The 25178-nt window shown below is 43.3% G+C and overlaps 1 protein-coding gene across 2 annotated transcripts; it reads left to right on the forward strand.

Moving 5' to 3' along the window:
- Positions 1-21295: 21295 nt before the first annotated feature.
- ATP5MC3 (ATP synthase membrane subunit c locus 3) lies at positions 21296-24862 on the forward strand. Of its 2 annotated transcripts, none has more exons than XM_075529616.1 (5): positions 21296-21385; positions 21574-21685; positions 22871-22948; positions 23379-23572; positions 24575-24861. In XM_075529616.1, exons 2-5 carry the CDS (start codon positions 21647-21649, stop codon positions 24687-24689), a joined length of 426 nt encoding a protein of 141 aa, XP_075385731.1. In that variant the 5' UTR covers positions 21296-21385; positions 21574-21646; the 3' UTR covers positions 24690-24861. The 2 variants fall into 2 exon arrangements, with proteins under 2 accessions (XP_075385731.1, XP_075385732.1); XM_075529617.1 differs by having other exon boundaries at positions 21311-21385; positions 21557-21685; positions 24575-24862.
- The last annotated feature ends 316 nt before the right edge of the window (positions 24863-25178 follow it).

Below are 25178 nucleotides of genomic sequence, written 5' to 3' on the forward strand. Positions count from 1 at the left end.
AATTTTATCTTAATAAGGAATTATTCCGTAGACAAGCCCCTCTACTCAATCTAACTTTGTAATAGAATTCATCTGGCTTTTTCTAGTCAAATCAGAAAACACTTGAGAAAACTGATGGTAAAGTGGAAATTAAGAGTAATTTCAAAGACCAGACCAGAAATCTAAACAAAAATAAGGCAAGAAACAATAATAATATTTTCAAACTGATACATGCAGCTGATCCAAGCCTTGCCTTTAAAAACAACAACAACAACAAACATTACAACTGTACCTCCACAGTTCACCAGAGAGAGCCGGCTACTTCTTTACCTGCCAAACCACAGGGCTAAGGCAGATTAGGGAGAAAGACAAGCAACCATTTGTGGAGTATACATTTTTAATCATGTCCTCAAGCATCCACAGATGCAAAGAGGCATGTGGCCTCAAACGGGAGCTATGCGCGAACTGCAGGATTGCCTGACCCAAGAAATAACAGCATGTGCTGTGTGATGAATGCCTTTGCTCTCACCCGTGTGTGGTTAGCACCTAGGCCGGAGTGAGATTGGCAAAGCGTGTTCTCTGCAGCAGGCACGCTGCCAGCATAACAAATGGGGATGAAGGCAAGCCTGCCAGAGAATCCATGTGTGTGGTGAGTCCACCACTGTGCTCAGATGCCACTCCGATGATGCTACATCTTCTCAGGCTGCCTGGCCAACATGAATGCCCTTCTGTCTTCAAATGGCATTATTGAATAAGCAAATAGTCCATACCGGTGATTCTCAAGGTGTGGCTTCCTGGATAACAGCATTGGCAACATCTGGGAAACGTATAGAAAGGCAAATGCTCAGACTCTGCCTCAGACCTGGAGAGGTGAGGTGGGGAGGTCTCAGGGCCCAGTAATCTGTGTTTAAACAAGCCTACCAGGTGGTTTGAATGCAACTAACTTGTGAGGACAATCACTCTAAACACTGGTTTTCAAAAACTAGAATTACTTGGGAAAGGTTTTAAAATTCTAATGCCTGTGGCCCAGCCCGATAATGCTGATTTCAATTCATATCAGCTCCAGACTGACTATCAAGAGTTTTTAAGTCATTAAATGAGACTAACCAGCAGCAAAGTTCAAGAAGTACTGCTCTAACTAATTAGGATAATACCTAGCACACATGTAGAGAAAAAGACTTCAGACAGACCTTGTTAAATGCAGATTAGGCTTCACTGAAAGAACATATCTATATATCTCTGCTTAAGGAATTATTTGATCAATGAACACTTTATTTAAGTCTGTCAGCTCAGATGACTGCCATCAAGTCAAAGCTGACTCATAGAACCCGTATCCTTGCAGGGCAGGGTAGAATCGCCCCCTGAGAGTTTCTGAGAATGTGATTCTTTATGGGAGTAGAAATCTGTATCTATCTCCCCTGCAGCAGCTGGTAGTTTTCTATTAAACTGGCATTCAATGATGTTCACCTTCCCAACATGATCGCTGAAGACAAAGTGGGTACATAAGCAAAGGTGGTGAAGAAAGCTGATGGTGCCCGGCTATCAAAAGTATCTGGAGTCGTAGGCTTGAAGGTAAACAAGCAGCCATCTAGCTGAGAAGCAACAAAGCCCACATGGAATAAGCACACCAGCCTGTGCGATCACGAGGTGTCAAAGGGATCAGGTACCAGGCATCAAAGAACAAAAAAATCATCTCATTGTGAATGAGGGGGAGTGCATATTGGGGACCCAACACCCATCTGTAGGCAACTGGACATCCCCTTACAAAAGGGTCTTGGGAAGGAGACAAGCCAGTCAGGGTGCAGTGTAGCAACAATGAAACATACAACTGTCCTCTAGTTCTTTAATGCTTCCCCTCCACCCACCCCCAATATTGTGATCCCAATTCTATCTTACAAATCCGGCTAGACCAGAGGATGTACACTGGTACAGATAGGACCTGGAAACACAGGGAATCCAGGGCGGATGGTCCCTTCAGGACCAGTGGTAAAAGTAGCGATACCAGTAGGGTGGAGGGACGGTGGAGCAGAAAGGGGGAACTGATTACAAAGATCTACATATAACCCCCTCCCTGGGGGACAGACAACAGAAAAGTGGGTGAAGAGAGAGAGACATAGTGTAAGACATAGAATAATAATAATACTTTATAAGTTATCAAAGGTGAGGGAGGGTTGGGGAGAGGAGAAAAATGAGAAGCTGATATCGAGGGCTCAAGTAGAAAGCAAAAGTTTTGAGAATGATGATGGCAACAAATGTACTTGACACAATGGATGTCTGTATGGATTGTGATAAGAGTTGTACGAGCCCCCAATAAAATGATTTTTAAAAGAAGATAAAAAATTTGTAAAAATTTTTAAAAGAAAGGACCGCTATGAGTCAGAATGACCTAAATGCCCTGAGATTATTGTTAGCAATGGTTATTTTTATGGTCGTGTTGGGTGGCACTACTGCTCCACCATAGCTTGGCTCCCTGCATCTCAATCTCCCCCGGCTCTCCAGCAGATGAGTGTACTGAAGGAGTGACAACCAGCTATACTAATCGTTAGACAGAAGAGGGCATGGCAAAGTCTATGGAAGCTATTCTGAGCATCCTCTGCCCTCAAAAATTGAGGCTCTAGTTTGGGTTCAGCAACAAGGCTGTGGGCCCTAGAGAGGTACTGCCTCAATGGTTCCTACCTGAGGGTGGTACCACAGGTTGGTAAATGTAGAGAAATGTTGGGGGCATTTCTGATTGTGTAATGGGTAAGGAATGGCACTGGCCTTTAGCCATTGCTTTGCTAAATGTTCTGGAATACTCAGGATCACTGTAATCAAAAGTGGCAGGACCACCCACAATGAGAACAAAAACAGAACACAGTCAAGGCCCATGACTTACAGCATGAGACACACCATCGAATACAGGAATGAATAAGAACTAAGAATGAGCACCTGATCGTGGAGTGGTTACACATTGGGTTGCCATCTGCCTGGTCAGCAATTCGAAACCACCAGCAACTCCTTGGGAGAAAGACTGGGCTTTTGACTCCCGGAAACAGTTACACTCTCAGAAACCCCCAGTGGGGTCACTATGAGTCAGCATTAACTCGATGGCAGCGAGCAGAATAAGCACAAACAGAGGCCCATGGCAGGGGTACTCATTAAGGATTACCCTTGAGATGAACCCTGTGGCAAGTAGGACAGAAGCTGGATTGTGCAAAGGGGAGAAGTCAAGCTGCCTCAGCTGGGAAGTGTTAGGGTCAGCATGGTCCAACTTGTAACATCTAAATTGCCACAAACTGGGCCACTATTTGAGCCTTGTATTTCCTGTTGATAATGAGTCTGGGCTGCTCTGGGAAGGATGCGACCTTGGAAGAGGCTGCCCTTGATGAGGTAATTCCTGAAGGGACTAAAAGTTGTCTCCCTGTGGTACTCTTTGAATCCGGGTTAGGGAGCCTTCTGTTGCGTGAGGATCTGGCTTGGCATTCATAGGGATGGGATGAACAAAGGATGTGAAATAACATCGAAGCCAAGTGGTTGCAGCTGCAACACTCTTTCCCCGTTCAGTAACTGAAGGACTGGTGGTTTGAGGCCACTGTATGGAAGCAAGATGAAGCATTCTGCTTCGTAATGGCTCACTGCTTCAGAAAACCTACAGAGCAGTTCAACTCTGCCTTAAGGATTATGTTAAGTCAAAATCACATCAATGGCAGTGGGCTTGGTCTTTTTGGTCTTGGAAGACGTGATCAATTAACTGGAGGTCATATCAGAGGAATCCAAATTAAGCGGTGTCTTTATAAAAGAGAGTAGACGCAGAAGAAGGATGGCAAACACATGGAGGTGCGGCTGCAAACCCAAGAATGCCTAAAGCTACCGGAAGTGGAGAGAGACCCAAACAAAACGCAAACCGATTTTCTCCTAGCGCGTTGCCTTGCCTACACCCTGAATTCAGAGTTCTGTGGAACTCTAAAATAAACTGCTATTGTTGAAAGGCACTTGCAGGCAGTAAACACTTCCAACCTTGTGCTCAATTCTACCCAGCTAGGATGCCAGCTAGAACCATGGCTGCGTTTTCTCTGCTGCTTTCCTCTCTTCTCTCCTCCACACCCGGGGTGCTCACCCTTTTTCAGCATGCATGCAACTTATAAAATGATCCAAGTCAAAATGATCTACCAACTACAAAAAAGCAAAACATATATTTATTTTTATTTATTTATTGCATTTATTCGTAAACACATTGCGGATTCTTTATATGTACAATGTATGTTTATGTACCTTGCATAACCGCATGAGTCCATAGTGCACAACACAACATAATTAACTTTGTACATTTTTTGTCATTACCCGAATTTCCTCTGATGACTTGCACTGAGTGGAATGAGCCAGGGATGCATAGTCCGGACAGTAGCGGCTGACAGCCAGCCTCAAGCACACTTCCAAATGATCATCGGTCATGGTGGAACGGTCCTTGGACTTACTGATCTTTCTGTGGGAAAAGGCTGACTCACATAAATCAGGAGAGCCGAATACTGCAGTCAAGGCGGTAGCACATGTGCTCATGTTTGGGTACTTTCCCTCTGCGAGTAAGTTCCAGAACTGTTCATGCGCTCTGGACGTCTGCTGAAGGTCGGCTTGCAGTGTCAAAACTTCCCATTCCGTGTGAAAGTGATACGTTTTTGTCTTCTTACTTGGTCCAGCTCCCCCGCTCACTTTAATACCCTTTCTTACGTTTAAGAGAAAAAAAACAAGGTCTGAAAATTGGCGATAATTTAGCTTGTCAGTTTTGCTGCACTTAGCGCAGTTGTTTGCGCATGCGTTTGACACCTAAGCTTGCATCTGATTGGCTGTGCTGTATATCAGTTAAGTGACAGGATTAATGATAGGCTTATGTCTATTTTTTTTAAAGCCATGCGATCTACCCACACTACATTTGTGATTGACTAGTAGATGACGTACGAGCACCCCTGCAGTAGACCACCGTCTTGGGGAGTGAGCAGAGAAAGAAGATTGTCTCCTGCCTCAAAGGAGGAAAACCAGGAGTTCCCATGATTCTCAGAGGGCCACGCCCACACAGAGGCCTCATTGGCTATCATCCGATTGACAGACTAGACTCCACCCCTTCACTATTAATCCTCTCAAGTCCCAAATTGACACCCGATTATGTAACTACCACAGGGTGTAATTTTAATTTGGTTTTAATCATGGGAAGAAGTCATAAAATGGACTTGTAATATTTGTTTTATTTTAAATAAATCCTTCAGGCACCTAACAATATAAAACACAGACACCTTTTTAGGCGCATAAAAATGTCTAGCTATTTTGAATAAACTCATGCTACAAATTTTTAAATGTTCCTTTGGCTCGCTAAATTAGAATTTCGCAATACCAAAAAGAAAAAGACATTTTGGCGGCCATTCTAATTTCTCTCAAGAGACTGAAATCTTAGTTAAAAGAAAGGAATAACAAAAAAATTTTGCAAGACGTTGGCACCTACTCAGCACCCTTTTTAGTTCGTAATTTCGGCACCTTATTTATTATTGAGCAAACATTTATTGAATGGCCACTATGTTACACGCTGTGGAAGACATTAACCTGGATTAGAGCTAATGCTCACCCTGGAGTATTCTGTCCACCCGTGCCAGTTTTTAAATCGATGACATCTTAGTTCCAGATCCATCCTTGGGGGAGGAGGGCGTTGTGCGAAGGAGCTCAGGTGGCATCGTATACATTAGGCTGCTAACGGTTAACCACAAGGTCTGCAGTTCAAGCCCGCCAGCCACTCTACGAGAAACAGATGGCGCGGCTTGCTCCCATAAAGAGTTACAATTTCAGATACTCTATGGAGCGATTCTACCCAGTCCTATCCTGTCTCTGTGAATAGGAATTGACTCCCCAGCAGAGGGTGTGGGTTTTTTGTTGCTCTGCAGACAAACTCTTAGACTTTGCCAGTAGAGGGCGCGAGAGGACTACAGGGGGACAGAGCACGAGGAAGGGTTTGCAAATGGGTTTTTGTTGTTGTTTTTGTGTGTGTGTGTGTGGAGCCTGCGGATTGGTTTACAGGAAGAACCTGGTGGCGGTCATCTCAGCAGTCGTCGAGGGTCATTTCTGGCCTGTGCTTCCCACCGCCTGCCAGTCTCCTTACCACAGATACTGAACGTTCCAGTGGCAGACCACATGCTTTCCTACTTCCATACTTTGGGGTCCATCTTTCTAGCTGTTAAACACCTTTTACTAGTTAATGCTTCTTTACATTAATTCCTCCCTACTCAAAGTATTAGTAGGGATTCTGTTTCGTCATTAGTGTGAGGCAGTTAAACCATCTCACACTGAAGACATATGTAAATTAATGTAAATGATGTGAGAAAAAGGTATTTTCTGCTGTAATCAAAGACCAAAGAGCTTCAGACATATAAATCTATAGAAGGCTGCATGGTTAGGACTGTGGTCGGCACATAGAGCACAAGCCTCATCCCAACAGCTTACCCACATAGAGAGTTCTGTTTTCGTGTTGCCTGAAGTTCGGCAATAGGCAGTTTAGGGCTGCTACAGGTACTCCCCAAAGCATTTGAAATCCATGCCCCGTCTCGTTGGTGCCTTCTCTTTCTTGATGTGTGGCGTCTGCTGCTTCACCTCCAGACATTGTCCATGTTCCAAGCAGGAAGAAGCAACCGCAGAAGAATAAACAAGTGAGCTGGCTAAATCTATACCTCACATGTCATTTGACCCCTCCTCACTGTACGGATTCAAAGATGGCAAGGAGTGTGGGAATGGTACGGAACTGGGCAGCACTTCCTTCTGTCATGCACTGGGTTGCGGTGGCTTAGAACTGACTTGCTGGCACCGAGAATCACAACTGGAAAGCAGTCTGGGAAGCTCAGTGTTTGGGACTGGGAGTGGATCTTACAAGTCAGGAGGAAAGAGAACTGATGTTGGATAGACAGTTAGCTATGTCTACCACAAATTAATTAAAGAATGAGAGAGTCACTTTTGAAATGGGAAAGGGTCGGCAGAGGGACTTGATCTCCATTTCATATACATGCTTATTTTATTTTAATGTAGTTTTTCTACATTAATTACCATTGTTATTAAATTGGAGCCCTTATAGCATAGTGGTTATGTGTTGGGCTGCTAAGCGAAAGGTCAGCAGTTTGAAACCCCCAGCCACACTTCAGGAGAAAGACAAAGCTTTCCTACTCCCTTAAAGAGTTACAATCTCAGAAACTCACGGGGCAGTTCTACCTTGTCCTAGAGGGTTGCTAGGAGTCAGAATTGACTTGACAGTGAGTTAGCTTGGGTTTGGTTAATAAATGTGTTCCCTCTTCAATCACTCGTATGTATTTCTAAAAAGAAAGGACCAAGGATGGAATAAAATCTATTTAATTAGTATGCAATTTGATTTTCACATAACTTTTATTTCAGTCTTAGCCTAGAGCATCTGGACCTCTGAGAGAATGTGGAGAATTAGATTTGCTTTTCATGAATTACTAAACTAGCATACTAAATGTCATAAAAGTAGCTTAACTCGTTTGTAAAGGAGCTGAAAATGAAGTTGAAAGACAAAATCTTCTGGACTAGAAAGTGGTCAGGGGTCAAGACAGCTGACAGAGCTATGGGTGCTAGCTTTTATCTAGAGGAAGCAAAAGACTTTTCTATCCAAATAGTTCCATGTCTTAAGTCCTAGGTCAAATACGTCTTCAATGAGACACTTCCTGGCAGACTAACTTCTTTCCTTAAGCTATCTTCCTAAGCACACTACACAGGTTAGTCCTGGCACACTTACTAATTTGTACCTTTCTCCAAGTTTTCATATACTTCCAATTATACCTACTGTCAATGCCTACATTTTCCTAGTATCCTTACTATATTCTAAGAGACAGCACAATAGTTACTGAAGGAGCTCACCACAATTGATTGACACTACAGCCTTAGAGGGTGCAAGTAGTTGACGCCCGTGGTTATTGACTGAAAGGCTAGAAGTTTGAGTTCACCCATGGGCTACATAGGAAGAAAGGTCTGGCTATCTATTTCCTGAAACATCGACCTTGAAAACACTATAGAGCATAGTTCTACTCTGACACACCTGTGGTTGCTCTGATGCAGAGTGGACTCGACAACAAGTGGTTTGTTACACAGCTACTACAGATGTACAGGTTTTCCTTTAAAAGGTAACTCGATACCAAACTAAAGTCAACAAGAAATGGACATTTCAAAAGAAAAATGAAATATTATAAGTGATCCCAGAGTATTCTTAAATTATATTTCTTACATTACTTCAACAAGTTCTTTGTTTGCTTGCTTTAATCGTGTTGTTGTTGTTAACTGCCATTGATTCAGTTTGTATTCACAGTACAACAGAATGAAACATTATAGCATCCTCACAATCCTTCCTCCAAGTTCATCATTGCAGCCCCTGTGTCCATCCACCCACCTGCTGAGGGCCTTCTTCTTTACTGTCCCTCCACTAACCTTGGTGTCCTTCTCCAGGGTCTCCTGATGGCATGGCCAAAGTATGTGAGACAAAGTCTTATCATCCTTGCTTCTAAGGAACATTCTGGTTCTACATCTTCCAACACAAACTCATTTTGCCATCCATAGTATATTTAATACCCTTCGCCAACATCATAAATCCAAGACAGCAATGCTTCTTCAGTTATCCTTATTCATTGTCCAGTTTTCACATTTATATGAAGTGATTGCAAATATCCTGGTTTGAGTCAAGCACATCTTCAACTTCACAGTGACATCTTTGCTTTTAACCCTGCAAGAAATATTTTTACATTTGCCTTGCCCAGTGTAAAAACTGAGCCCACAGTATTTTCAAATTAATTTTTTTATATTCACTTCTACATGATTTTTTTTTTCAAAATCATGCCTGAGTGATCACTTTTGGGGTTGTTAAGATTAAAACTTACACAAAAGTAGATAATTTAAAAATATTTTCATGTAGTCAAGTCAGAATGACCCTATAAGAATTAACCATTGTAATCCTACATCAACCCACTACTTCAGGGATAGAAGAGTCAATCACCAAGATATGTGCTTCTCTGCCCCTGGCTGGCTACAACATCTGGAATTCTATACTGAAAGTACCTAGATTAATATGCTGCTACTGCAGATCTCAAGGGATTAGTGAACATTACATTGACAATATTTCCTGTTTCAGTTATCTACTACTATATAGTAAACATCCTAAAACTTATATTTTCTAACGACCAACCAAAACCAAACCTAGCTTAGCAGCATCAAGTAGATGCTGACTCACCGTGACCCCACGGGACAGAGTAGAACTTCTAGCAATGGGTTCTTTGTACAAGGCTCATGGAGCATGGTTCATTTCCATCTGGCGCTGACTGCAAAGGCTGACCAGGAGCTCAAAAATACAAGTTCAGTTCTCTTTCATAAAGCTTTTTTTCCCCTCTCCAAATGGTTACTTATCATTCAATAGTCTAACACAATTGTCTTGCTATGGCGGCTGGTTTCCAAGGAGAGAATGAAAGCTATGAAGTCTCTTAAGGCCTAGGCCCCAAAAGATACACAGTATCACTTCTACTGCATTCTTGTGGTTAAAAGTAGTCACAGGGCCAGCTCAGATTTAAGGGGACAAGAAATAGCCTCTGTTGCTTGATGAAATAAGGGGGAAAGTCACATTTCCAAAGGCATGCAGAAGAGATGGGGTTATTTCTACTTCATTTAGAAATTATCTATCAGTAAGCCAAGAAAACTCACCACTACCAAGTGATACCCAGTCACAGCAACCTTATAGGACAGGGTAGAACTGCCTCTGTGGGTTTCCATGACTGTAGCTCTTTACGGGAGTCGAAAGCTTCCTCTTCTCCCTCAGTGAAGCTGGTGGTTTCTAACTGCTGACATTGCAGTCGCAGCCCAACTTGTAGCCATCAGGCCACCTGGTCTCCTCCTTGTTACCCTACTCCTTTCTTCCCCATGCCTTGTTTACTTGATCATGCCAAATTATGATGTCTTATAAGTAAATTCCTGTCCTTATATAGTGGATCACAACAAACTCTGCATAGCATTGAGAAGACCGGGAATTCCAGAACATTTCCTAGGGCTCATGTGGAACTTGAACATGGACCAAGAGGCAATTGTTCAAACAGAACCTGGGCATACTTCATGGCTTAAAATCAGGAAAGGTGTGTGTCAGAGTTGTATCCTCTCAACATATTTACTTGATCTGTATTTGGAGCAAATAATCTGAAAAGCAGGACTTGATGAGAAAGAATAGGGCATCAGGATGGGAGGAAGTCTCATTAACATATGCAGGTGACACAACCTTGCTTGCTGAAAGTGAGGAGACATGAAGTACTTCTGGATGAAGACCAAAGACAGGAGTCTTCAGTATGGATTACAGCTCAATGTATAGAAAACACAAATACTCACAACTGGACCAATAGGTAACATCATGATAAATGAAGAAATGGTTGAAGATGGCCAGGAATTTCTCTTTCTCAGATCCACAATCAATGCTCATGGAAGCAGCAGTAAAGAAATCAATCCGTTGGAGTGGAGACCCAAAGTCCATCTGTAGACAATTGGATATCCTCTCACAGAAGGGTTGTGAGGAAGGGACAAGTCCACCAAGGTGCAGTATAGCACCGAGGAAACACACATCATTCCTCTAGCTCCTGAATGCTCCCTACCCCCACCACTATGGCCCAGTTCTACTTTACGAATCCAGCTAGACCGAAGGACACACATCAGTACACATATCCACACGCCCAATTGGCTGTGGTGAGCCACAGGTCCCATACTCCCTCCTCCGCCCCACATCCCCGAATCCTCTGAACTGCTTCTCACCCCAGAGACCCTGACCAGTCTCCAGTCTGGTGCATTGAGAATAGTCCAATTCTGTCAGATGGGACCTGCGGCAACTGTCTTGTACATCAGTAAATCTCAAGGAAGGATGTCGGTTGCTCTGACAGGGTTCAATGATGTCAACTGAGGATGTGGCAGGGAGAGTCAACCAGAAGAGTGGGCATTGCTGGATCTTTCTCAGAGGACAGTGTACAGTGAAGCGATGAAGGAAACCCTGAGAAACCTTTCCGTGGGAACCTCAACTTGAATGATGGGATCCGTTTCTAGAAACCTTAATGATGAAGGAAAATCATTCATTTTACATATAATGGACCTATTCATGAAGAGTGACAACCGATCTTTCCAGTTTAGAGGAATTTCTGAATCACTCTGTAATGGAAATCAGCATAAATACAAAAAACCGTTTGTAACAACAGAAAACCTCTGTAAACATAATGAAGGCAATAAGGGTGGGGAAATTTTCATCCAGATTCCAAAAGTCACTAGACTAAAACGAAATCCTTCAGAAGAGAATCCTTTGGGATGCTATGATGCTTACTTATCACACAGAAGTCACAGTAAATCTGATGCCGAATCAATACTTCTCAGTATAAAGAATATAGAGAAGTCTTCAGTTTTCCTTCTGTTCTATCCATCACTGGAAAAATTCCTAATGGAATATTACTAATCTATAAGGCATATGGGAAGGACTTCCTTTGTAGTCCTTAGCTTAAAAATCCTGTTCTATCACTTAATGGTGTGAAACTATATGAATGTAGCAAATGTGGGAGACATTTCTGTATTTGTTCATCTTTTTGAACACATGTGAGAGGTCATGCCCATAAAGGTGGCAAAGTCTATATCCCTTTATCCAGAATTTCACACAAATTTGATAGGTCAGGTATGCCTTAAGAATGTAAAGAATGTGGGAAAGACTTCAGTGAGTTCTCATCCCTAACTCAACAGATAGGTAACAAGAGTGGAAATAAGTCTTCTCCATATGAGGAATGTGCCTCACCTGGACTCGTCATGTTAGAACTGACAATGCAGAGAGGCCTTTTAGATGTAGCCAGTGTGGGAAAGCCTTTAGACAGGTTGGAAACCTAAATACACATATTAGAACTCACCCTGGAGAGAGGCCTTATAAATGTAAGGAATGTCAAAAAGCCTTTACTCGAGCCTCAAATCTGGCCACACATATGAGACCTCATGAATGGGAGCACTGTGGGAAAGCCTCGACACACAGAACAGCTCTCACTAGTCATAGAAGGATTCGCAGTAGAGAGAAGCCCTATGAATATAAAGAATGTGGGAAAGCCTTTAGACAGACTTCACGCCTCAACAGACATACTAGAATTCACACTGGATAGCGGCGTTATAGATGTAAGGAGTGTGGAAAAACCTTCAGTCAAGCCTCAAGTCTGGCTGGCCATAGAGGAATTCACAGTGGTGAGAGACCTTACGAACGTCAGCACTGTGGTAAAACCTTTATGCAGAGCCCAGTTCTCAGTCGCCATAGAAGGGCTCACAGCAGAGAGAGCCCCCAGTAATGTCAGGCTAGGGGACTCAGAACTGGGCTCTGTATAAAGAGAGTTGAGTGAATAAAGGCTTTTTCACATTCCACACATTTAGAAAACCTCTCTCATAAATTCATCTGACATGTCTATTACATGCTGAGGCCTGACTAAAGGCTTTCCCGCATAGCTGATCCTCATAAAGTTGGTTTGCCCTGTGAAATCTTCTTATGTAACGAGAGTTAAAGCGTGACTAAAGGTATAACCACACTGCTTACATTCATAAGGCTTCTCTCAACCATGAGGGTCAGCTATGAGGGAAAGCCTTTAGTCAGGCCTTTATTCACTCAGCTCTCACTGCATACGAAAGAACTCCGGGGGGTGGGGGGGATAAGCCTTATGAACGTAAGGAATGTGAGAAAATCTTTAGTGATTAATCACCTCAACTAGACATAATCGCTAAAGATGAAGAGACGCATTTGAATGTAAGGAATGTGGAGAGGCCTTCATAAGTTCATCAAAACTTATTAAACACAGAAGCAATCGGAGTTAAGTCCATTCTTATAAGAAATGTAGAAATGCTTGTCTTTGTTCCTTACCTGGCTTGACAAAGAACTTGTGGTGGAGAGATTGCTCTGTCTCAAAATTAGAACATTTCATCCTTGTGATGATTTCAAACAGCACATTTGTGAGATTATGGGGTAACGGAACAGGTTTTCTCCATGAGCGCAAAGCAGTAACTCCAAGAAAGGACGTTAAGATTCCTCTATGCCTTTAGAAGAAATGCCAGCTTCACTATTAAAGTCTGGGTCGGCTGCTCAATGTCTGTTACTTTCTCAACCTAAGCTACAATATTACCACTTTTTAAATCTTTACTTTTTACACATAAGATTGTAGGTAATGCCTTGAACAAATAATGTATATCCTATTAATGTTTTGTTGATATTTTTATATATCAAATGAACTAAATTGAGTTGATTGGTAAAAAAACAAAAAAAGAGCTTTCAACACATGGAATTCAGGACAGATAAAACCCTCAGGAACAGTAGTGGGAGTAACAATATTAAGAGGGTAAAGGAATGGTGGGGACAGTGGGAGAGTGAGGGTGAGAAAGGGGGAACCCATTACAAGGTTGGATATATAGCCCACCCCAGGGGAACAAATAACAAAAATGTGGGTGAAGAGAGACAACGGACCGTGTAAGACACGAAATAACAAAAATGATATATAATTGATCAAGGATTCACAAGGGTGGGAGAAGAGGGGAGGGAGGGGGGAAAAAGGAGCTAATACCAAGTGCTCAAGTAGAAAGAAAATGTTTTGGAAATTTGATGGCAACAAATGTATAAGTATGTTTAATACAATTGATGTATGGATTGTCATAATACTTGTAAGAGCTGCCCCAACAAAATGATAAATAAATAAAATAAAGTTACCTACAAAGAAAGAAAGAAATCCAATATTGCATTGGGTATCTGCTACACAAGATCTCTTTAAACTGCTAAAGAACAAGAGCATCACTTTAAGGACCAAGTTGTGCCGGAACCAAGCCATGGTATTTTCAATCACCTCATATCCGTGTGAAAGTTGAACATTGAATAAGGAAGACAAAAGAAGAATTGATGGGTTGGAATTATAGGGCTGGTGAAGAATATTGAAATATCACAGACTGCCAAAAGAACACAGAACTCTGACTTGGAAGAAGCACAGCCAGAGTGCTCGCTAGGAGCAAGGATGGCAAGATGTTATCTCACATACTTTGGGGCATGATTTCAGGAGAGACCACTCTCTGGAGAAAGACATCATGCTTGGGAGAGAAGGGCAAGAAAAAAAGTCAAGTACCTATTCACATCGTGGCTGTAACAACGGGCTCAAACATAAGAACAATTGTGAGGATGACACAGGATCAGGCGATGGTTCATTCTGTTGCACACAGGGTCACCGTGAATGGGAACCTACTTGACAGAACCTAACAATAACAACAACATAACTAAACATGACTCTCCACAGTCTAACAACAACAAACACAGAACAGAGGATTAAATACTTTATGGCCTCATTTTCGTCCTCGGTGAATGTCTCTTTCTCTTCATATTTCCACAGTGCTAATCTCTATTTACAGCAGAACCCCAGTACTGGACCGCATCAGGACTCCACAGAACCGGATATTGACGTGAAATGTCAAGAAAATGTTGCATCACATTCCGGCGTGGAGTAGGGAACCAGTGGAGAGGTCGGGGGGCTGGCCCCAGTACCAAATACTAAGTGGATGCCTGCCCCTTCCCCCCAGAAGAATTTATTTCAAAGGATGGCATTGAATCTGCAGATCTGGGAGAGGGACATATCTGATCGGAGCACATGGGTGCAGATGAAGGGGGAGTAGGAGAGAGTGGAGCACATCCTGGCCCACCAGGCCCTGAGGACGATGACCCCAATTAAAGCAGCCAGTCCACAGAGAGGACCAAATGGCCAGCCCCATTATGAGACATGACATCCCTCACTGACCTGTGGGGGACAGCACAGGAGACACAGTGTGGGAGTTGCACCTGACCTGATCCTACCACACCGAGGCAAAGCACTGGGGGAGTGCAGTGGAACAGCAAGGAAATGGAGCAACAAGGTCCCCAGGGAATGCTGAAGGTGGACTTTGGGGGCAGGGCATGGTGCCCCAACAGACTGGACCGGAAAACACTCCTAAAGGCCAACAAACGATCCTTGAACTAACTACAAGTTTTTCTTTCTTGTTGTGTTTTGTTTTTATTTTCTTCTTTGTTAGCGGTTTGTTGTTGTTTTGTTGTATATTGTTGTTTGGTTTTGTTCTGTCTTGTTTTTGTGCATGCTATTATCTCCACAGGTCTGTCTAAATAAGATAGGCCTGATGAACAAGCTGGAGAAAAAAACAACAGGACCGACAATTCAATGGGGGGAGTGGGATAGGGGAAGGTGGGGGGTAAGGAAGTGGTGTTAACAAACCCAGAGACAAGGGAACAAGTGATACGAATTGGTGGTAAGGTGGGTGTGGCAGGCCTGGTAGGGCATGATCAAGGATAAGGTAAGGAAGAGGTATTGCTGAAATCCAGGTGGGGATGGTGCATGATAGTGGGACAAGAGGAAAGTCAAGGGAAATAGAGGAAAGAGCTGGGAGGCAAAGGACATTTATAGAGGTCTAGACAAAAACATGTACATATGCAAATATATATAGGAGGATGGGGAAATAGATCTATGTGCCTATATTTATAGGTTTAGTATTAAGGTGGCGGAAAGACATTGGGCCTCTACTCAAGTACTCCCTCAATGCGAGAATACTTTCTTCTATTAAATTGGCATTCTATGATGCTCACCCTCCCCACACAACCGCTAAAGACAAAGCGCGTGAATAAGCAAATGTGGTGAAGAAAGCTGATGGTGCCCGGTTATGAAAAGATATAGCATCTGCCGTCTTAAAGGCTTGAAGATAAACAAGCGACCATCTAATTCAGAAGCAACAAAGCCCACATGGAAGAACACACCAGCCTGTGTGATCACTGGTTCCGAAGGGATCAGTTATCAGGCATCAAAGAACCAAAAAATCATATCATTGGGTGCACACCTCCATGATACAATCACTGAGGACAAATGGGTGCACAAGCAAATGTGGAGAAGAAAGCTGATGGTGCCTGGCTATCAAAAGATATAGTGTCTGAGGTCTTAAAGACTTGAAGGTAAACAAGCGGCCATCGAACTGAGAAGCAACAAAGCCCACATGGAAGAAGCACACAAACCTGTGCGATCACGAGGTGTCGAAGGGATCAGGTATAAGGCAACATCAGAACAAAAAAAAAATCTTATCATAGTGAATGAAGGGGGAAATGCAGAGTGGAGACCCAAAACCCATTTGTCGGCCCCTGGAGATTCCTTTGAGGAGGGGTCTATGGGAGGAAATGAGTCAGTCAGGGTGTGATGCAGCACTGATGAAGAATACAGCTTTCCTCCAGTTCCTAAATGCTTCTTCTCCGCTCCCCCTGCCCCTCGCAACTATCATGATCCAAATTCTGCCTTGCAAGTCTGGATAAAGCAGAGGATGTACAGTGGTGCAGATAGGAGCTGGAGGCACAGGGAACCCAGGGCAGATGATACCTTGAGGACCAGGTGTATGAGTAGTGATACTAGGAGGGTAGAGAGAGAGTGGGTTGGAAAGAGGAAACCGATTGCAAGGATCTACATATGACCTCCTCCCTGGGGGATGGACAACAGAAAAGGGGGTGAAGGGAGACGTCGGACAGGGCAAGATATGACAAAATAATAATTTATAAATTATCAAGGGCTCATGAGGGAGGGGGGAGCGGGGAGGGAGGGGGAAAAAAGAGGACCTGATGCAAAAGGCCTAAGTGGAGAGCAAATGCTTTGAAAATGATGAGGACTGTGAGTGTATAGATGTGCTTTACACAATTGATGTATGTGTGGATTATGATAAGAGTTGTATGAGCCCCTAAAAAGAGGTTTAAAAAAATAAAAATATTGCATCTGAGCTGGAACAAAACATCGGAATCCGACCCGACGCTTGATTTTTGTAAACAAAAGCAGTTCATGTTTCAGTCACTGGGCGTTAGTTGATGTTGTTAGTACAGGTTATTAACACCTTTTGTGGCTGTATTTCAAACGTTCTGCTATAATTTTTAGTTTTCGTGACTTTTTGTACTGTTTTTGGATTTTAAAAATGGGTCCTAAGGAAGTTTTTTTGAAAAGAATAATCATATTAAGGAACTGGTTAACCGTGTTATCGATGTTATTGATAATTTAGTAAACCCTTTTAGAAAATAGTTAAGAAAACGCTAACAGCAGACCACATTAGACCGTTTTTTGGTTTTGTTTGTTTGTTTGTTTTTTAGAGAAAGCCAGCCAGGTCCTAGTAAAAAAGGTAAAGAAGGGGGAAAAAACTCCTGAAAAGCAGCTACCAGCTGATTTTATGGAAGGGGATTCCCCTTCCAAACAGTGCCTCTCTCTCCATCCCTCCTCTGCACATCCATGTCCACAGATCCGATCCTCATCAGTCTCAAGGTTTGGGCCATACTGTAGATGTTAAAAACATCTTTAATGTTGTGTTTCATATTTAAATGATATTATTTCATTCTGAACTTATTTACATTGAATTTCTGTGTAATGTTTTGTATAAAAAGACAAGGTTAGGGTAAAAACTTGGTGGTTGAGAGCAGATTAATCTGTTTTCAGTTATTTCTTATGGGAAAAAATTGATTCAGAACTTGACTGCATCGCATCTCGGCGCTCCTTCTAGAACAGATTAGCATCGAGGTCCACGTTTCTACTGTATTCCTTCAAAATGCATCCCCTCCTTCCTATCAATGCAAGTTTTAGGATTAAAAATCAACCAAAATCTGAGCTAGCATACTATTCTGGAAGCAGGGCCACGATCAGTTTCTCAGCAGACTAGTCCAGGGCTGGGCTTCAGATCCCCAGGTTCAGTCACTAACCTTCAGCCACCTGTGTGACTTGATGTATTCTTTCTTGTTCTTAATCTAACAAGTAATTGTTAGACTCTTTCTCTTTGTCCCCTTGCCCCACACTCACACGCACGTACACACACACACACACACAGTTTTCAAAGATCAAATACTCAGTCTTTGAACCTTTGGCATTATTCCATAAATATTTACAACCTTAACAGGTAGAACTCACAAGGTAGGTGTTCTCTCCTCTCCTAAGACACATGATGTCAGTGCAGGGCACCAGTATAGGCTGCCCTTCTCTTGCCACAAGCAATCACCAACCCAACTTATGAAACTGGAACTAGGTCTGTACAAAGCCTGCCTTCTCCCCTGCCTCCTCTTCCACACTTACTGCTTCTGGTTTAGTGAGGAGATGAGAGCTTCCACCAAACCCTCTCAGCATGTAAATCCACTTGGAATAATGTTCTCCTTACAGGATCTATAAGGGCCAATCAAAAAGTAGTGCTACTAGAGTTACAGTTCACACACACACAGGTTTATTGCAAACAAAATACATTGAAAAGTCTGTGTGATCAGTGGATGGCTGTTGACACATTCTCTCAGTAATACACATCGCTTAGTCTTGTTAGGGTGACTTCAAAAACGATCCAATATAGTGACCATATAGGACAGAGTAGAATTACCCCTCTGGGGTTTTTGAGAATTTAAATCTGTAGGAGAGCAGACAGTCTCATCTTAGCCCTACAGATTGCTGGTGAGTTTGAACCGCTGACCTTGTGGTTAATAGCCCACTATGCCACCAGGGCTCTCTAAGTACCATTTTAGCTATAGCCTATAACTTGGGAATGTTTAGTATTTTCATGAATATTTAGTTTGAGTTCCTTTCTAATTCTTATTATGATTTCTCACTTGACCTATTAGTTACTTAGACACAGGTTTTCTAATTTCCAAACTATTTTTTAGTATTACTAAATTAATTATAGTCAGAGAACATGGCTCAAGACTAATACCACAAAATTGTATGAGATTTTCTTTACAAGTAGTGCAAAGTCAGTCACACAAAGGCCCAGCAAGTGTGAGAAGAACGTCTATTTCCTGTCACATAAGTCAGGTTATGCTTTCCACACTGTTCCATTTTCAATAAGTTTTTGTTTTTCAGTTCTGAGAAACATAAGTTGAACTCTCCATTGTGATGGATTTTTCTTGTCATTGTTTATTTTTACTTTATATAATAAAAATACAGTGATTAATTTTTTATAAGAAAGAGTTTTATATAATGGGTAAGTGTACATTAAGAAAGCATTCCAACCCAGTGCTGTCCAAGCCCATAAATCCAACATTAGCCCATATGTCTGACACTGATCTACAAAGTCCTCCTCAATCTCAGAAGACACATGCAATGATGCCAACTGCAGGAGGAAAGCTGAATCAGTGAACATGTAAGCATCTCAGCACTGGCAGGGGTCTCCACACAGCTTCTCAAGCACCCAGGGCTGCATCAGGGTAGGTCCACGTGGCTTCTCCTCAGGGATGTCTCGCAGGAAGTGAGTCTTGCCAGTGGAATCAGGAAACTGACTAAGGCAGCCGCACACTGGTTCAACCATCAGAGGGCAAGAGACCCAAGAACTACAAAGGTGAGGCTCACTGAGCCATTTATCTATCCTCCCTTCAATTACTCCCACATATGTTCATTGTCCAGGTTGGCACAATACACCTTAACTATCCCATGTAGTTGTTTTGAATGGCATTGTTCTTTTTTTTCCTTTTTTTTACATTTTATTAGGGACTCATACAACTCTTATCACCATCCATACATATACATACATCAATTGTATAAAGCACATCCATACATTCCCTGCCCCAATCATTTTCAAGGCATTTGCTCTCCACTTAAGTGATTAATTTTTAAAAAAGGTTAACAATGGTCTGTTAAATTCAAGGCAGAGAGGTCAACTCAGAAGGTGGTGGCTACTGCTTTTTGAGAGTCCATAAGGGTAATTCTGATAGCTTTTCTTGAAGGCCAACCACAGGGAGCCTGCTATGAAGAAGTTCTGGGAAAATGGAAAACTGCATTGGTGGGGAAAAGGCCAGGAAACTTGTGTCTAGGGATGCTCATTTTTTTAGGGTAGTAAGGGCTGTCCTAAGAGAATTTGCGGAGGGTGGGGGAAATGTTATTCCATCTTCCACGCAGCACTGATCTTCCCCTGTCAGGCTTCTTTTTCTGCCCAAACACAATTGGAGTCCCTCAAGGATGCCCAAGCTGCTGTTTGCTGTGGTGTAAATTAAAAGGCACAGAGTCCAAGGATGGAAAACACCACACCATTTGATGTGACCAGCCATTGCTAGAGTGTATCTAAAAAAAACCCCAGCTCCACAGTTTAGTGCTTTTGTTCTATAATGATTTCTATAGCAATGCTGTTTTATCACTTTATTGGGGGGCTCTTACAAATCTTATAGCAACCCATCACTCAATGGTATGAAGCACACTTGTACTTAGGTTGCCATCAACATCTCCAAACATTTCCTTTCTACTTGAGCCCTTGGTATCAGCTCCTCTCCCCCGCTCCCCCCTTTGTGAATCCTTGATCAATGATATATAATTGTTGTGATTTTGTGTCTCACACTGTCTGCTGTCTCCCTTCACCCACATTTCTGTTATTCATCTTCCTGATGCATAGGTTATATATCCAACCTTATGATAGGTTCCCCCTTTCTTACCTTTCTCCCACTTCACGCCCCACCATTCCCCTACCCTCATGGTATTGTTACTCCCACTACTGTTCCTGAGGGTTTTCCACACGTCGAAAACTCTTATGTGTACCAATGTGTATATTCAGTCTAGCGGGATGTGTAAGGTAAACTGGGTCATGCTACTGGGGCAGACAGGATGCATTCAGGAATAGGGAAATGATGTCCTCAGTGCTATACTGCACTCTGATGGAATCTTCCCTTCCTTGTAACCTTTCCGTGGGGGAATATCCCGTTGTCTACAGATGGGCTTTGGGTCTGTACTCCAACCCCCCTCTTTCACATCGATATAATTGTTTGTTTGGGATCTTTTGATACCTGATACCTGCTCCCGTAGACAGTTTTCTCTTTTACTAAGGAGAAACGCATTGTCATCAAAAAGAATTATTCAAACTAAAACCCAAACTCGCTGCCGCTGCCATCGAGTCGATTCCAATTCAAAGGGACCTTATAAGACAGGGTTTCCAAGGTTGTAAAACTTTACGGGAAGCAGAAAGCTTCATCTTTCTCCAGCGAAAGTGACAGGCTGGTGGGTTCGAACCGCCCACCTTGTGGTCAGCAGCATAACCCAATGAAAAAAAGGGCAAATTTCACACCCAAAAAATTAAAATGGTCTCCCAAAAGCCCACTACCCTCCGGCCAGCTAACACGAAAAGTAGAGTCCAGTCCTTCCCGCCAGGACTAGTTGTCTTCCACGTCTTTTTATCAGCTCCCTGGCAGGTGGTTGTCGCTGTGCTCCTCTACGGGTACCAATAAAGTTGCTTCAAAATGACCTTGAGCGTCTTCCGGTCGGCTGCGCCCGAGTCCCCGCCTTCTGCATCCGGGTGCTGCGGCGAGCATAAGAGCAGGACCGCGCCTGCGCGCCCAGCCCCACTCTTTCGACCTCTGCCGCCGGTGCCGCCGCCGGGAAAGGTAAGCCGAGGGCGCGCGAGCCAGGCCCGCTGCGAGCGGAGCAGCGCCCAGTGGGGACCCATTCATTCTGCTGGCACCTCGCTGGGCGCAGGGCCCAGTCTTCCGCCGTGCACGTGAGCACGCGGGTCCCAGGTGGGAAGGACAGGCCCCTGGAGGGCACTTGACCTTAAGCCTCTTTACCGCCGCAGCAAGGAAGCGGGAGAGGAGCCCACACCGCCTGTCAGCCGAGTCCTCCAGCCGCGCCTCCCTAAAGACTCGAAGATGTTCGCCTGCGCCAAGCTCGCCTGCACCCCCGCTCTGGTACGTGGCCCCGGCCGGCATGGGTTGGGGGAGGGCTCGGGGGAAGCCGAGGGCTGGGCCTCTGGGCCCTGAAGCGTCCACGTTGTTGAATGGGGCAACCTCCTGGCGGAACCTACCGCTCCCCCGGGAACAGCTTTCCCCGCGCCCCTTAACCCCATTGCCCTTTCCTTCCCGTGCTCTGGATTCCCGAGCCGTCGCTCGCCCCTCCCCACCACCAGGGCGGTGGAGAGTCGCCAAGGCCTAGCTGTCAGGCCCCTGCCGCGTAGGTCAAATCATCCTTGTCCCTCCAAACTTCCCCCAGGTAATTGTGTTGTGTAGGGGTCGACGCAAAGGTTGGGGTGCAGTGGAGGGTGCCAGAGGCTGCTGAGGCCCAGTGCAGCGCCGCAACCTCCCTGCTGTCTGCCTGTAGGTCAAACTCGCTGCTGCAGAGGGAGGGACTTTGCCGCTCACCCTGTGTGGGCGGAGGAAGCGGGTGCGGGAACCGAGAAAGCCCTTTTTTCTGCCTTTAGATCTTACTGCCATGACCATTTTGGAGACTAGGTTAAGCGAAGATCTGGGAGGGGTTGGCTCAGGAGAGTCAGGACCTGGTTCCGAAGGGACTTTCTGTGACCTTAGTTTAGCGGCCACTCAAGGACAGAGAAGCTGGGCAGTCCTTACAGTCAGAGCATTTCACCGATCATTCTTACCTGCTGTAGATTCACTCAAGCGGTTATGATATCTGGGGTATAATAGGGACATCTTGAAGATGATGGGAACTCCTGTTAGCTGATGGGCTATTTAAATGGCAGGCATTTAGAGTGACAATCCTAACGTACTTGTTGATCCATCCAAGTGACCAAAAACTTTTATTATTTACTGAGCTGGATTGTGTTGGGACATTAATTAAAAATTTTTAAAACAGTAATGTGCTTTTTTAAGCGAATTCTTGAAATTTTTGTTCAGAATCTTACAAATAGATTGTATAGCCATTAAAGCTTCATTACCCACATCATTTTACATTGTTTCCTATATTGAAATGACCAAACAGCCCAGATGAATCAATACAGAAAGACTATGAATTTAGGCATCACACCCTGTCTGGTTCCTTTTTCATGCTTGTCTTAGAACTCAGGGTGCAGGAGGGAATCCTAGAAGGCTGTTTTCTAAATAATTGTGATTTCCCCTTTTTTTCCCCCTCTTCAATAGATCCGAGCTGGATCCAGAGTAGCATACAGACCAATTTCTGCATCAGTGTTATATCGACCAGAGGCAAGAACTGGAGAGGTAATAGTAGTCATAATAAGATAAATTAGACAACATTACCAATTGGGTCTTTTGAGTGTTTTGTTCCACTTTTAAGTCTTTTTTGGCTTCCATTAAAGCGGGGAGGGGGGGTTAGAATAACTCATTAAAGAATGAGGGCAATCCTTTTGTCCCCTTTTATCCAAAATATATGTAGTGAATGCATCAGTGACATAACGTTTTCCTGTATCCTTAGCTTCCCCACTTTGAGTTGTTGCTTATATTTTGTTTATTTGAAATAAATCTATCTGGCCACTTCACTTAATTCTTCCATCAATTTAAACATTGCATTCTTTGTCTTAAAATCCCTTTCTGTTGTTACTCAGCTGTAACATAGCTTCGTTATTGTTCTGTTTAGTAATAAGTAGCTACCTGTAATTACTAATCTGACCTTTGCCTTTTGATTCACTAGGGCTCAGCAGTGTTTAATGGGGCCCAGGCTGGTGTGTCTCCACTAATCCGAAGGGAGTTTCAGACAAGTGCAATCAGCAGAGACATTGATACTGCTGCCAAATTTATTGGTGCAGGTGCTGCCACAGTAGGAGTGGCTGGTTCTGGTGCTGGTATTGGAACCGTCTTTGGCAGCCTCATCATTGGTTATGCCAGGTAATCATTTCTAGCTCTAGCTTAAGAATTTGCTTGAGTACTGAAACACTGCATACAAACCATTGAATGGAAACTGATTTGCACCTAGATAATCAATTAAAAAGTAATAAATGGTGGGAGAAGAGGCTGCTTGAATAGCTAGTGGTGAATCTATGAAACACTAGAGTTATAGAAACATGACAGTTTGCCCATAGTAAGTGTCCAAAAATATATTTTAACTCCATCTTTACTCAGTTGTTCAACTGATCTTGGATCTAATTCATAAGTAGAGCCTACTCTTTAAAAGTGTCTATTTTCATTTTATTATCTGACACCCAATTTCTTAGATCTTAAAAGGTGAAGAATATACTTCAGAAGGGTGAGAACTAGTGTGTTATGGCAGGTTGACTAGAGAAACAAATCCAGGGACATTTATATGTGTAAGAAAGAGATTATATCGAGAAGAAATTGTATATCAGGAATACAGCCCAGCTCAGGTCCATAAGCTGATACAAGGCCATAAGTCCCACTTCAGACTTGCAGCCACATGCAATGATGCAAAATGCAGGAAGATCACAGGCTGGTGGGTACAACATCTTGTGGCTCCAGTGGTGGCCGCATCACAGGGCTCCGGCAGGTTTCAGCGTGGCTTCTCAACAAGGTGAAGCAGATAGAGGAAGGTTCCCAGAACCCTCCTTGTGAAAGGGCCACACCCACAAGGAGGCACCATCAGGCTAGGGCCTGATTGACAAGACTAAACTCCACCCCTACACTTTTACATATCGTTGATGTGAAATTATGTACCTACCACAACTAGCCATTTACACTGACACAGGCATTCCCTCTACCTTTATCCCATGTGATTGGCATGAGAGAGGTGTCTAAAGCAGAAACAAGCGAGTTTAGGGTAACTGCTATACCTATAGATTTTATAGTGTACACAAAGATCCTGCACAGTTGTAATGTGAATTTTTACCATTTATCATGTTGGAACTCACATCGGACATGTTGTGTCTCTTTCAGAAACCCTTCGCTGAAGCAGCAGCTGTTCTCATACGCTATCCTGGGATTTGCCTTGTCTGAAGCTATGGGTCTCTTCTGTTTGATGGTTGCTTTCTTGATTTTGTTTGCCATGTAACGAAAATGAATGGCTAGAGATGTTGGCATTCATGTTAATTACGGAATGGATATAATTCTGTCTATCTAACTGTGACTCCGAGAACTGTAGTGTTGGTGTCATAGAGATGTATGTTCTTCCCAAAGTCATTTCATTAAAGATGAGAACTTTAATTTTTGCTGTGATTTGTGCTTGGCTAAGTTAGTTCACCGCAAAGAAGAGCACATGAGAGGGCAGCTGCCAGACAACTCGGGTCATGGTACAGCCATCGCCTTGATAATAGGAAAGATCCTGATGTTATTTTATGGGAATTTTATACTGGGTCCTCCACAGTATAAAGGATTTGCATTTACTCTTATAAAGGTGAAATAGAGTGCTTTGCTCTTCCATCAAATATGGTTAAATCAAGAGATTGCCTATTAATGGTTTTGTGTCTTAAAACTGATAACATGAATAATACTTGGAAGTGGAATCCTCATCCTGGACTAGTGTGGCAGGACACACAGCTGG

This window comes from Tenrec ecaudatus, chromosome 13 (genome assembly GCF_050624435.1).
Source record: "Tenrec ecaudatus isolate mTenEca1 chromosome 13, mTenEca1.hap1, whole genome shotgun sequence".
Classification (NCBI taxonomy): Eukaryota; Metazoa; Chordata; class Mammalia; order Afrosoricida; family Tenrecidae; genus Tenrec; species Tenrec ecaudatus.